General features: G+C 38.3%; 1 protein-coding gene across 3 annotated transcripts in view; it reads left to right on the top strand.

The window, feature by feature from the left end:
• The window catches only part of LOC149066944 (uncharacterized), a 110,156-nt gene extending 99,884 nt beyond the window's left edge, over nt 1–10,272 (top strand). For all 3 annotated transcript variants that reach the window (XM_089253167.1, XM_089253166.1, XM_089253168.1), the window contains one exon: nt 10,122–10,272. In XM_089253167.1, the coding sequence (XP_089109293.1) occupies nt 10,122–10,204 (83 nt within the window). In that variant the 3' untranslated portion in view covers nt 10,205–10,272. The remainder of the gene's footprint in view (nt 1–10,121) is intronic.
• The last annotated feature ends 3,771 nt before the right edge of the window (nt 10,273–14,043 follow it).

The raw sequence follows: 14,043 nt of genomic DNA, 5'->3' as shown, positions 1-14,043 counted from the left end.
ACTATTTGCTCACTTTTTTAAACAATTTGGTCACTATTTTCACTATTTTTGAGGCCATGATCCGTGCTGACCCCTGCAACTCACACAATCCTTTAAGTTAGGACTTGAGTCCTTGAGGTCAAAAGAAAAAATTCTACTATGTGAAAATCAACCTACACATTGGTGGCACTGATGTCTGAAAGTGTTACATGGAACCACCACAATTCCTAGCTTAAGAGGTTGTATGTGGGGGAAAGATGGTAATGATGACTCACCAATAAGAGCTGTAATGTGGTTCAAGTTATCTGGACAATTAAGAATGGTCAAATCATCCTGGATTGCAATTTAAGACAATGTGGTCAGGGACATTTTTTTTGGTAAATAATGGTATCTGTGACTTTGTGCTAAAAAATCAGGTTAGTCACAGGGTAAAATAGGCCAATGGCCTGTCGGCCTCCCACCAGGATCGTGTTTAAAGGCGGCAGGTATGCTTGAGCTGCCCCTGAAAGCCACAACAGCCCAATGTCATGACCTATAGATAATAGATAACACGATTGTTTTTTTAGATGGTCTCTCAAAAAAATATTGCAATCTTCTGTTGGCAACAGCAGTTGATACCGGTTTCTATTCATCACAAGGAAGTGCGATTGGCGGAGAACATTTCAGAAGATTCCCCGCCTCCTCCCCCCCCCCCAGACAGTGGCGCCATTTTCCAGGAATTACGAGAAATTTCTCTGAGCCTATAAAAAGCGTTACTTGGATGCTGGGCCGTCATTTCAACTTTTTCCGGGGGGGGGGGGGGAGGCGAAGCACATGTACTCAATGTATGTATATAGATATATACCATTTCTGGTGTATTTTCAAAAGTAGGGGGGGGTCGTTGCCCCCTATGCCCCCCCCTAAATGATGGGCCTTCTTAGACAACAGGATGAGAAGAGAGAGACTCAATGAAAAGTCAGTTGTGATTGAACTTTGCGAGAAAGTTGTTCGCTCTCTGATTAGCTTGTAAATATATGTAAATTGCTGTTCTGTAAATAAATCTGTTTGTCTGTCGAATTACTTCTTGTTTTGCAATCTCGAAGTGTTGGCTGAAGAGAGATTCATTATTCCATTCATTAAGATCCTGTCATACATTAACACTTAGAAAATTATGTGTTATTGTCAAATCCCAAAATTCGCGATGGGTCCAGTGCAACGTCCCTTATGGGAGTTGCTTGCCCGGTTCGAAATATTCAGTAATAAAGTGGCAAACGACAAGTGGAAAATGATTGCAAATAAACTTTCGCATGAAATATTATTTATTCAAATTAATTATAGGGTTAGTCAATTTTAACAATAGATTAGTATAACGTGAAGCCCTCTATTTGACGTTAACAGTAAAGATACTGGCTCACCAATTGATGATCATCAACAGTCAACTTGTATAGTGATCGGACATCCGATGTTGTTAGCCTTTCCCCGCAAATATCAGAGAAGTTTTCTCGGTTGAGAGCCGGAACACCTTGATCAGTTCCAGGGGGCCTCTCGGTTGAGGGCCGGATCAGCAATGAAGAACTTTGACTGTGAAGATTATTTAATATTTTTGATTCCGGAAAGCGGATTCAAACAATGTAAATTATTGCATTTTAACAATTCAGCTTAAGGCCAATGGATACGGTAGCAAGACGGTGAACCGTCCTACTAGAGGGCTTCAGTTGAATAGAACAAGATTAGATGAACGCAGAATCAGACCTGTTACAACGTACGGCCGGTATTTAAAGGAAAAACATCCGACCGCACGTGTCTGATCAAGCCAATCGGCTTCAAGGTCACCTCATTTGCATGCGATCGCAGGCGGACATCACGATCGGCCTTGATCGTCGCCATACGATCACAGCTGAAGACTAGTAACATTTATGACAACAGATCACGTGACGGTGACTACGGACTTTTACGCCGGGGGATCATCGGCACGTTACACCAGCCAGTTTGTTTGTTCTGCGTAATGCTTGTTATATATATATATATGTGTAGTGCTGCCATTTGTGACCAGTTTTTTCTAACTATGAGTGAAGTGTAATGAGTGAATAATTGTATCGTGGCTGGTGATCCCCCTGGCCAAAGTCTGATAACAAAACACGATTCTGGATCATCATCAAGTTCATGGCCCCCACATGGGGAGGGGGGCTGACAGGGCCCGGGAGTCAGAGGGGCCCGTAGAAAGAACTTTTTGATTTTTTTTCTTTCAGATATATCCCATAGGAAAATAGACAGGACTCTTCAATATCAATTATATCAATTTGTACTAGTATGGACGGATATCTTGAACTATGTACCTTAGATCTCATTGAAAGTTTTTTCAACTATATACATGTACAAGTAAACGAAAAAAAGAAAAGAAAAAAAAGCCGGAAACGAAGAAAAGAACATTGTACAAGGGCCTCCCCCCGGCTCTCATGGCAGTCGTTCTCCTAGGAAGGAAGAAAAGACATCGTGATGGGCATGGCTGCTGAGACGTCAAGGACACCAGCATTTTGTGTGTGCTCAGGGCTATAGCCACTAGAATAAGGGAGGCCACTAGAATAATCCTTATCTACTCGTCTAGCTTGTGGAGGGACGTACAGGGCTACCGCGCGACCGCTGCTGTTTCAGTTTGTAGAAGGCCATAATGTCTCGATAGAATGAAAATTGGAGTAAACAGACGGCGTATTCCACAGTGAAATTGCCTCTGGGTGCCGATAAAGTGCATGAACCCCCCCCCCCCAACATCCTGGAACAGGGGTCTGTAGGCTGCGCTCTTCAGCGGACCCCCTCTATAGTGAACTAATAGTGTGGAAAAAAGACAAAAAATGACAAGAATGGTCCAGGCCCCACTCTCGTGGGCGGGTTACGATACTGAGACAGCTTTGCTGCAAGCTTTTGTATACAGTGGATAGACGAGTTCAGCTGATGAAGCTCTGATGTCCTTCTTTACACATGAGCGTATACTTAGAAGAACGCTAGGAAGCATGTTGGTCCAGTGGTCAGTTTCGAGGCAACGTAATGCAGTCTTCAGGTCACGATGAAAACGTTCAACACAGCCATTTGTTGCCGGATGGTAGGGTGTCGTACAAATTCTTTTAATACCAAAAATTGTAGCAAGGGCTTGAAACAAGGAACTATCAAACTGTTGACCTTAATCACTGGTGATGGTCTCAGGGGTACCAAAACGGTTGATCCAACCTGAAAAGAAACATCTTGCAACAGTTTCTACTGTCATGTCCTCCAGGGAGTGGAAGATGGGAGTGGTCCCACAATGTCTATGTGCACATGTTCAAAACGTTTACCACACAACGAGAATTTTCCAAGTGGCGCTTTGGTGTGTTTGATGATTTTAGATTTTTTCATGCAAGACAAGCCTTGCACCGTTCTACGCAGTCTTTTTTCATATCTTTCCAAACAACGCGACTGCAGAGCAAAGTTTCAGTAGCTCGTTTGCCAGGATGATTCAAGTTGTGTACAGTGCTGAATGCTTGAAGTCTGAATGGTTCAGGAATGTAAGGTCTAACCTTTCCAGTTGAAATGGCGCAAAAAAATTTCAATTTCATTGTTGATCAGCATGAGTTTGAACTCTAAGCTAGAAGAAGTGTGAAGTTGTTTCAACTCTTCATCTTCTCTTTGAGCTTTGGTAATTTCTTCATAATCAAGAGGAGAAGGAAATTTGATTGAACTGATACGGGAAAAAGCGTCAGCAACAACATTTTCAACACCAGATATATGACGAATATCGGTGGAGTATTGCGATATAAAGTCCAGATACCTTATCTGCCTGGCTGAGTTGTTCTTATTGATATGTGTGTGTGTGTGTGTGATTGAAGACATAGGACAATGGTTTATGGTCACTAAAAATTATAAAGTCTTGTCCTTCTAATAGGTATAGAAAATGCTTTATAGCAGCATATATAGCTAATAGTTCTGTGTCGAAAGCACTGTAGTTCTACTCAGATTTTGACAATTTATGAGAGAAAAATGTGATGGGTTTGCCAGTCACTTCCAAGTCGTTGTTGTAGAGCACCTCTAATCGCATAGTTGGATCCATCGAGAGAGACCATCAGTGCCAACACAGAATTTTGCTGTGGATATGACAAAAGGGTTATATTAGCCAAATCAGTCTTGCAATGTTCAAAGGCAATTTTGGATTCTTCAGTCCATTGGATGAGACGTTTATCGTGCGTTTTGCTATATTTAAGGTACATGTTGGGCAAAATTTGCTTTTTCGCGCCGTTTGGGATAAAGCGTCTGTAAAAATTAAGCATCCCGAGAAATCGGCGCAGTTCTTAAATGGTCTGTGGTTTTGGATAGTTCTTGATAGTTTCAACTTTCTTTTCCGATGGCTTGATACCGTGCTCACTTACAGCATGTCCTAAAAATGCTACTTCAGATTTTCCGAAAATGCACTTATCAATATTCAAGACAATTTCAAATTCAGAGAATTTCTCAAAAATGCATCTCAAGTGAACAAGATGTTCCTCTGGAGACGTCAAAACGATAAGTACATCATCCAAGTAAGGAAAACAAAAGTCAAATTCTCTAAGTACAGAGTTCATGAACCTTTGCAGTGTTTGACAGACATTGCACAAACCAAAAGGCATGTAAAGAAACTTGTATAGTCCAAATGGAGTTATGACTACTGTCTTCTCAATGTGTGCTGGCTGAACCAGAATCTGGTAGTATGCTTTAATCAAGTCAAGGGTACTGAATATTGTTTTGCCAGCGAGAAAATTAGCTAAGTCATGCAAGTGTGGAATTGGGGAGCGTTCGGGTTTCGTTCTGGCATTTAACATGCGATAATCCCCACAACAATGCCATCCTCCATCTGCTTTCGCAACCATATGCTAAGAGCTGGCCCAATTGCTTTTGGAGGGCAGACACCAACCTTGACTTTCCATGTAAGCGAATTCGTGTTTAGCGATAGTAAGCTTGTCCTGTGCCAAACGTCTGGCCTTGGCAAACACAGGCGGGCCTGTTGTCTCGATAAAATGAGTAACGTTATGTTTAACGGACTTGGTCGAGAAATTTATCTTAATCCGTTCTGGAAATTTGGATAACAGCTTATGATAATCAATAGTATCATGCATAGCAAATGTCACACCAGTGGAGGGTACTTCTGCCATGGATCCAGATATGGACATCTTTAAATCTTGCAAAACTAATCGATATTTGTTCATGTTCAATCAAACAGCTGTATCGATTAAGAAAATCAGCACCTAGGATTGGCTTATTGTCTGAGGCCACAACAAATTTTGAAACGAAATTCTTATGCAGACCAAAGTCCAAGTTCAGTATCTTAGTACCAAATGTAGGAATCTGAGTGCCATTAGCAGCAGTTAACTGAAAGGCATTGGTTTTGTTTGACAATTCAGATTTTTCAGCGGGTAACACAGATACCGATGCTCCAGTATCAACAAGGAAGTGCAATCCGTTTTTATGATCATACACAAATAGGCGACTTGCAATATTAGCATTTTCGCTGTGCGCCCCCAACGTATGCTCTACTCGTTTTTTGATTGCTTGTAAGAGCATGGGGCTTTGCACTTGTGAGCTTTTTCCCGGAATTTCCTGTGGTACCAGCATATTTGAGATGTTTGTCCCGCTGAGAGAGATTGGCGAGACCTAGATAGCGAACGATAACGAAAACCCTGTCCATGAGGTCTAGCTTCTAATCTAGACAGGCGAGTGCAGATCTCATCTAATCTGGTATCGATTGGACACGGCTGGGTTGAACTGACTTCCATGGACTGTGTAATGACCAATATACCGTCTCCACAAGCTTCGGCAAGTCGTCAGTGCTTACGGGTAATATCTGCTGAACAGCTACTGGCAATTGTTGCAACCACAAAGTTTTCAACATTTTATTATCAAAATGCTTGCCAGCTAAACCGCACATATCCAATAGCAAACGTGCCGGGCGCTTGCCACCCAAAACTAGGCCTTGCAAAAGAGTCTTCAACCTAGAAGATTTGCATACTGGGATATCAACCGCTCTTTAATAGCATAGCTATTTTGAGCCGGTGGATTCATTAAGATATTCGAAATGACCGAGAGCTCCTGCTGATCTAAACTAGTAACTACATAGTTGAATTTCATCTAGTTAGCGCTAATTTTGGAGAGCAAAAATTATGATTTGATCTGTTTGAACCACAATTCCGTGTGATTTTGCCACAACGGAGGCGTTTTTACCGCGACTGGGTTGATTTCCATCGATTCGGGTTGAGTCGTTGACATCATGGCGCTTGCGACACAAATGAAGAAAAGTTCAAAAAGAGCCTACTGTATGCTTGATAACATCTTCAGAAGGTGAGATGACAGCATCTGTTTTCATTGGAAACCGTAAAACGCGGTAGCCGAAAACGCAAGTTCACAGTCCGTAGCACAAACAACATGGTTGAGAAAGGGAAACAGCAACACTTGCATCTCACATGTTCAAAAAAAAAAGGTCACCACTGTTACGTGTTGAAGGCACAATGTCGTTTGGTAGGCGAGCTCACAAGTTGAAAACCTTGCCTCTTAATTATTTACATGTTTTATTTATAATTTATACAACCATTATAAACTCAACAGCAGGAGCGTGTGTGTAAACAAATAGAAAAAATAGTTGGCTTTAACTATATAAAAATAGATATGTTGCCACACAATAGACAATTCCACACTGACATGAATAATAATAATAAAAAGAATGGTAAACATAATTGAAAAAGGGTCACTACAAAGATGAGATCTCAATGTTCTGTACTTCTCATCAGCTAGCACCAACGACAATCTATACCACTCCTTTAATTAATGTTTTACTTAAACTAGTAATTAATCAACTTAAAACACTAGCAAAAAATAACGTGTTCAGTCATCCCCCGTGAATACGTAGCAATGTTCACTACAGCAGTGTCAGATGGTGGTGATCAGATTCCCTATTTATATTCTCCAAGGACAATTCCAATCAGAGGCGTAACTGCAGTAACTGCTCTACAAAAATATTGGACTTGGAAGAGGATTCAAAAAGGTCAATGAATGTTAAAACCTTCAGAGTATGATAACAAAATTTGAAACCACAAGGATCGTTGGCTGTTCGTCCTGGAACAGGAAGAAAACCCATTTCTATAGATGCAGTACAGGAGGTTTCGCTTCAGGCGGAAGAGGACAGAGCTTCAAATTATCTTCGTAGTGTCAGGTGTGTAACACATGCCGCATTCAATTGTCCATAAGATCATGAAGAATATCCTCAGATACGATATTATCCATATAAAATTTCACTTGTGCAGCGGTTGATTATGATGCTCGACTCCGGTTCTCACTGCAGTTTCTAGCTAGTGTTGAGGTAGATTCAGAATGGCCTTGAAATAACCTCTGGACAGACGAAGTGCATTTTCACTTGGATGATGCAGTCAATACTCACAATTGCCGAATTTGGGAACCAGAAAATCTGCATGCTATCTTAGAGGTTTTGTTGCATTCACCAAAAGTGACAGTATGGTGTGAATTTACTGCATTTATTCTTGGTCCCTACTTCTATGAGGAGTTACATTCTACAGGTCCAGTGACATTTTCGATCATCAGGAAGTGATATGTATTGCTGTTATAGAACAAAGTTGTTCGGGCTCTACAAGCACATCACTGGCTTGCAGACACAATCTTTATGTAAGACGCCCTGAAGCAGAATATGCCGAATTCTGTGATGTACGTCGCAGAACAATCAGTGCTATTGCAGAACAATCGGGAAGAATTTCAAGAAAAATGTAGAAAACACTATCCCATTAGCACAACAATATAATACAATATTTGGACCATATTGTTATATATTTCATAACTATGATATAGAATGATCTTGTCCTATATGGTGCAAATTATTTATGATATCAATTGATCAAGTCTTTAATTTTCCAGTCGAATATGCATTTGATTCCATGTGAATAATCTCTACTTTGAAGGACAATAACTTGGCACAATAAATTATTTTAATATAGTTTGAAAAACATACATGTTCTATATCATGAACCTGACAAAGATCTATATCATGAACCTGACAAAGATCTATATCATATTCTCAATATAGACCTGATATAGATCTATCAAAGAAGACATAGCTCTGTATCCTGAACATGACATACATCTATATCTATATCATGAACCTGACAAAGATATATATCAGATACACAATATGCTGATATATCAACATATCACGTGCCTTTAAATAAAAATATTGCCTTTAAATAAAAATATTGCCTTTAAATAAAAATATTGCCTTTAAATAAAAATATTGCCTTTAAATAAAAATATTGCCTTTAAATAAAAATATTGCCTTTAAATAAAAATATTGCCTTCAAATAAAAATTTGGAGAAAATTTAAAGTCGAGCGTACAATTTTTTGTTTCAATGGAAATTATGAAAACGTTTGAATGAATAATTTTTCATATGAAATTTTGATTTTAATAGGATTAATTATGTTGATATATCAAAATCACTTCATCAGTTATAATTAAATCCTTACTGTGTGTTTTACATCGTAGATGTTGGTATTTTAGGAGCAAGAACTTATCCACCGTAACTTTAATTGCCTTTTTATAATTGCACATATTTTTTAATTTACAAAAATTTGCTTATATGTGTGTGTTTTTCTTAAAATTATTTATTATTTTTTTCTTTTGATGTTTTCATTTTTTACCATACTTTGAGAATTTTAACTTTTTTTTTGTTGCATATTTTTTGTTTTATTAGCATAAATTATTAATTTTAAATAAATAATTAATATACTACACGAAATGCATTAATTTGTTTCTTGTGTTTTTTTGTATATATAATTTTTTCAATTATCTGCCTCAAAATTTCTATTTTGTAATTTTTGTGCATACATGAAAATGAATAAATTTGATTGAAAATACAAGTAAAAAAACCATTACTTGAAAATTAATTTTATAATAACAACAGGTAGCCAGTGCAGTAGTGGTGGGTTGGTAAGATACAGAGTTAGAGATGGGAAGAGTTCAGTGTATATGGGTTCAAACCCACCCACCTACAGATAATTACACTTTTTTATTTCTTTTGAAAGGGCGCCATCTATTGTCCGAAATTTGAAGTATTTGAATATATCACATTCACGATATAGATCTATTTATCTCTGACTATGCCTTTTTTAGCCAGAACGATATCGTGGTCCGATATAGATCTATATTGGAAACTGAAATTTTATGATATAGATCTATAGCTTTGTGCTTGGGTATTATTGAAACTGCAGAACATTTCCAGTCAGTCGAAGGCTCATTGCAGAACAATGCAAAATATTCTGCTTTGGGGGTAAGATGGAGCTCCTCCACACATTGCAGTGTGTGTTAAGAATGTTCTTAAAACACATTTTACAGAAGAACGTGTCATCAGCCGGCACTTCCCTAATCTATGGTCTAGTAAGCTGTAGTGAACTTTGCTATGTATTCACGGGGGATGACTGAACACGTTATTTTTTGCTAGTGTTTTAAGTTTATTAATTACTAGTTTAAGTCAAACATTAATTATAGGAGTGGTATAGATTGTCGTTGCGGACGTAGCTGGTGCGTCGTAGGCCCTGGACCTTAACCCATGCGCTCTTTAGCTTTGGGGGCATTTGAAACATCTGGTTAGTCGTGACAATCCAAGAACTTTACTGGCCTTAAAGGCAGCATTTTACACGGGCTGAACATTTTCCTGCACACAGTTTGGTTAGATGTGGAACATGCCATCTTGCGATTTTACATGGAATCTGAAAATGATGGTCACCATGTGGAACATGTTTTGTTGCAGTAACAATTGTAAACATTTGCCTAAATGTCATTTCTTAATGAAATGTCTCCTGGTGGCGACATGTGCAACTAATTTTTCCCCAAAAGAAATTCCCATCTCACATGAAGTCCTCTTCTGATGACTGGTTTCGCCTGTAGGTGACTTTAAAATAGGGTCTTTTAATTATGAATGCCTTTTATATTGAGTGCTTACCCCCTCCCCCCTCCAGTACCGGCTCTGTGGTATGAAAGAAAATGCTCACAAGGGATATTTGTTAGAGTATGTAAATTTAAAAATACCTTTTCAATCAAGAACTGATTTTGCTGTACAGTTGAATTTATTTTTCAGTAATCTTGATAATATTTATTTTTCAATTCTAGCTACGAAGAATGAGAACCTTGTGAATAAGCAGCAATATAATGCTTATAATCGACAATCCTTGTTGAGGAAGATGGTGACGTAGACATTCATTTATGAAAAAACTGATTGACAGTTAGCTGGAAAGGATTAAAGACTGAATTTATTTTCTGGATACCGTTTGTTCAACTGTTTTTATTTGCAATATTCTTATTTCTAGACCACGGAAGTTTAGGCATTGAAAATGGTTGAAATAGGCAGGCAAAAAGGAAATAAAAATGCCTAAAATAGATAATGAAAAATAATTTATAGTTTATAGAAGGAAGAAAATATAACTAAAAACTATAGTATCACATACCAAAAACTAGCTGAAAAATTGCTTGCACTTAATTCATCTTCTGCTTTAATAATAGTTTATAATGACTGTAGGATTATCTCATTTAAATTGATTTCAAGCTTAAATAAAATAGTGGACCATCAGGATAAGCTTAAGATGATGCTCCGACCCATTTCTAAGGATATGTGGTATTAATCTGATGATCGGACCATCGCTAATGCAATCCTGTCCAGCAGGGGAGGCTGAGCAAAATGCTACTTCATCTTAAGTGAAATTAAATAAGCTATTAAATCCACTGTACTCCCCAAGTACTAAGTGGTAATTAAGGGTTTGAACGAATGGAATTTTTCTTACAATATCACATGCCGATCAAAAGATTAGTATCAAACAGTTTAACACATTTACATACTAAATGTTATTAAATGATAAATAAAGTCTGTCCTGCTCAACGCCTCCCAAACTTTGAATCTCAGTCCTATCTCGTACTCCAAACCATAGTTTGTTCTTGTCCTCAATCGCCTAACCTCTCTTGCTAGAACTTCACATTCTTGTGCTTGACATCTATGAGATGTAACCAGCGTTGTTCCTCTTTTATCATTCAACTCCTTACAGTTGCTACAGCACATCGAGTTAGAGCACCCCCTATCTTTATGCCCCTCTTCATCACAGTTCCTGCAAACTTCCCTATGAGAGCAGTTTTTTGTCTGATGTCCATACCGCCAGCACCAAAACACTGCAGGGGTCTGACATACTACCTATAGTTTGTTTCAGGTTAACTTTGCAGTGGAGAGAAAGGTAGAGAGTGTATTCCTTCGCCGCAAAATATAGTTCCCATACATTGGAGGTTTATGATGATCATTTATATAGAATATTTCAAATTTTTTTATGATTTTGAAAAAGATACTGAAAAAATACCGTTTTGAACCAATGTATATTCGTTTAAAATTTTTAAATTAGAAAAATATTGGTTACCATTATCAAAAATCCATGGCGAGCTCAAGAACATTTTGGCGCGATTTCCAAGAAATATTACTATCGTGCTTTTTTTTTTTATTGCACTATATATATATTATATCGTCCTTTTGTTGAATTTTTTCCGATACAATTTTTCATTCAGTTTTGCATGTAGTTATAGGCCTACACACCCAGACGAATATTCAATCAGGTTTTTTTTTTCTCGCGAAAATAACCTCCAACGAATTCAGATATTCACTCATAGATTACAGGAAGTGTCCCTCTTTCACGACAGCGCCGATACCGTTGTGAGAGGCTCTCTTTATGGGGGTAGGTTACGGTTCCAGACCCCCACCCATGGCCCCCACATGCTAGTGCCGGGCCCCCAGGCCAGGATTTTTCGCGGGCCCCCTACCCCCCCCCCTGAAAAATTTTGTGCACCTTCCTTGAGAAAAGATTATGGTGTATTTTTTCAGTAAAAAAAAAAAAAGAAACCCCTTTCGGGAAGAAAAAATGCTGAATGCTTTCCCCCCCCCCCCCATGAGAAAATCCTGCTTACGATACGGCATTTGTATATGCAGCAAAACATCGCTACAACGATAATCAATAATATAAATACATCTACAATGATATTTTTTTCAAATCTTGTTTGGAATTGCCTGGCTTAATGTTAAACTCAGTACATCGACATCATCTACTATGATAAACGCCTCTATAACCCGATATTTTTCGGAGAATTTTGAAATCACTATAACAATATTTTTTATATTTTGTTCAAAATTGTTTTGAATTTAATTTTAATTTCGCCACTTGTTCTCGTTCTTTTGAAGACGTCTGATGACATCAATATTTTGCACTAAATGATCACCGAAAGCTAACGTTATTTGTATTGCTGCACTATGTGTACGACACACAAAAGCGCTATGCGGTAAGCTTCTGTACAGGGACAATACACATCTAAGTGAATTTTATAAATTAATCAATTACAATTTTTTGTAATGAATAAATACATAAAAGCGTATTTTCCGATAATATTAACAATGCCCATATAGAAAAAATTATAATAACATAAATTTGATCCCACGTGAGGATAATGTTACCTCTTTAATCCCTCTACCACAATATTTTTTTTTTTTTGGTCCTTAGAATATTGTTATATCGAGGTTTCACTGTATATTTAAACTAAATAATAAAATATAATTGTGTGTGTGTGTGATAAATATTATAACATTTCGAGATATGATTATGTGATTTGTATATAATTTTACGCAATACAATAGAGCTCCCCTATGGGCCAGTTAAGAGAACGAATTGGTTAGGCGATATGGTTTTCCCATAGAAACACTTGTGATTGCCATAGGCGTATTGCCATTTTCACGAGGGTGGGGAGTTACGTTCTTTTTTCCTGCAATAATTTGCAATAATTTTATAATAATTTTCCCTATAATCTCGGCTCTTGGGGGGGGGGGGGTTAGCACCCTAAACTCCCTTTGCATACGCCAATGGTGATCGTGATCCTTGGTCGGCAGGGCCGCAACTGAGGGGGGGGGGGAGGACAAGCAGGTATCTTGCCCAGGACCAGAAGAGTGCGCAAAATTCACCTTTTATAGCCTCTTCTTCAAGGTTACGGGAGGGGGGAATGTCAAAATATGTGCTTACCTCAGCTGATCAAGCATTTAGTTGCGGCCCTGATGGCTAGTGTTCAATGTCAAAGTCTCTCGATTAACGATAATACCTCTGTTATGGTATATTTCTCCGTCCGCAGAATATCGTTATATCGAGATTTCACTGCAATTTTATCATGCATAATACTATACCCGGCGCTGCCCGTGTTTTTTTCATTTATTGGGAGGATTGGAAAAGTGACAAACCATTACAAAGGAATAAATATATAATACTGGCAGGATTAAAGAAGTGACAAGCCATTGTAAAAGCACGTGTCAAACGCATTACTAGGGAACCACGGTAACCAAAGTAAACATTCCGAAAGTGATTGTTGAGGCCCAGAAACCATTGTTGCCCGACGATTTTTCGTCCATTTCGGGTATCTGCCCTTCTCTGAAAAACTTTTAAAGTAGCCTATCGTTCGATCCGGGCCCTGTTTGGTATATATCCAAATTTTGACGACGATCGATCTAAAATTGTGGATTTGTATAGAGAACATACACACAGACAGAAAATCAACTATATATATAGATATATATGCACAGTATCAAATTTTTTCTCTGAGATAAGATATCCACAGCGCATCTCTATAGTTTCGTTGTTCAACAAGCAAGCAAGTATACTACACCAAATGAAACTACTGTAGAATCTTTACAGATGACGAACCAGTTTGAAACGTGTTTTACACAAAACAAAATTTCTATCCAAACGTTTAACTTCAATTTAGAACATCAAAGATTATTCCTATAACGCACGGGTTCTCAAACTGTGCGCCTCCAACCTTTGTCATGGTGTGAGGTTTTCGAAAATATTCTTTGTTAAACAGCTCTGGAGAGCCGGTGGAGCTCGCGGATAAGCATTGAATAGGGGGAAAGAGCGCCTCAGGTGGAAAAAGTTGGAGACGCCCTGCTCTAACGTGAAGTTATTCCATGCAATGATTTTTTTGATAAAACGAAGCGATTCCGTTATGCCAGGCGATTCCCTACAGG

This window comes from Pholcus phalangioides, unplaced genomic scaffold, assembly GCF_987345545.1.
Source record: "Pholcus phalangioides strain wild (caught in Gottingen) unplaced genomic scaffold, Ppha-v1.0 ptg000032l_1, whole genome shotgun sequence".
In the NCBI taxonomy this organism is placed as follows: domain Eukaryota; kingdom Metazoa; phylum Arthropoda; class Arachnida; order Araneae; family Pholcidae; genus Pholcus; species Pholcus phalangioides.
The sequence above is the reverse complement of the archived record's forward strand: the minus strand, read 5'-3'. Positions and strand labels throughout refer to the sequence as shown.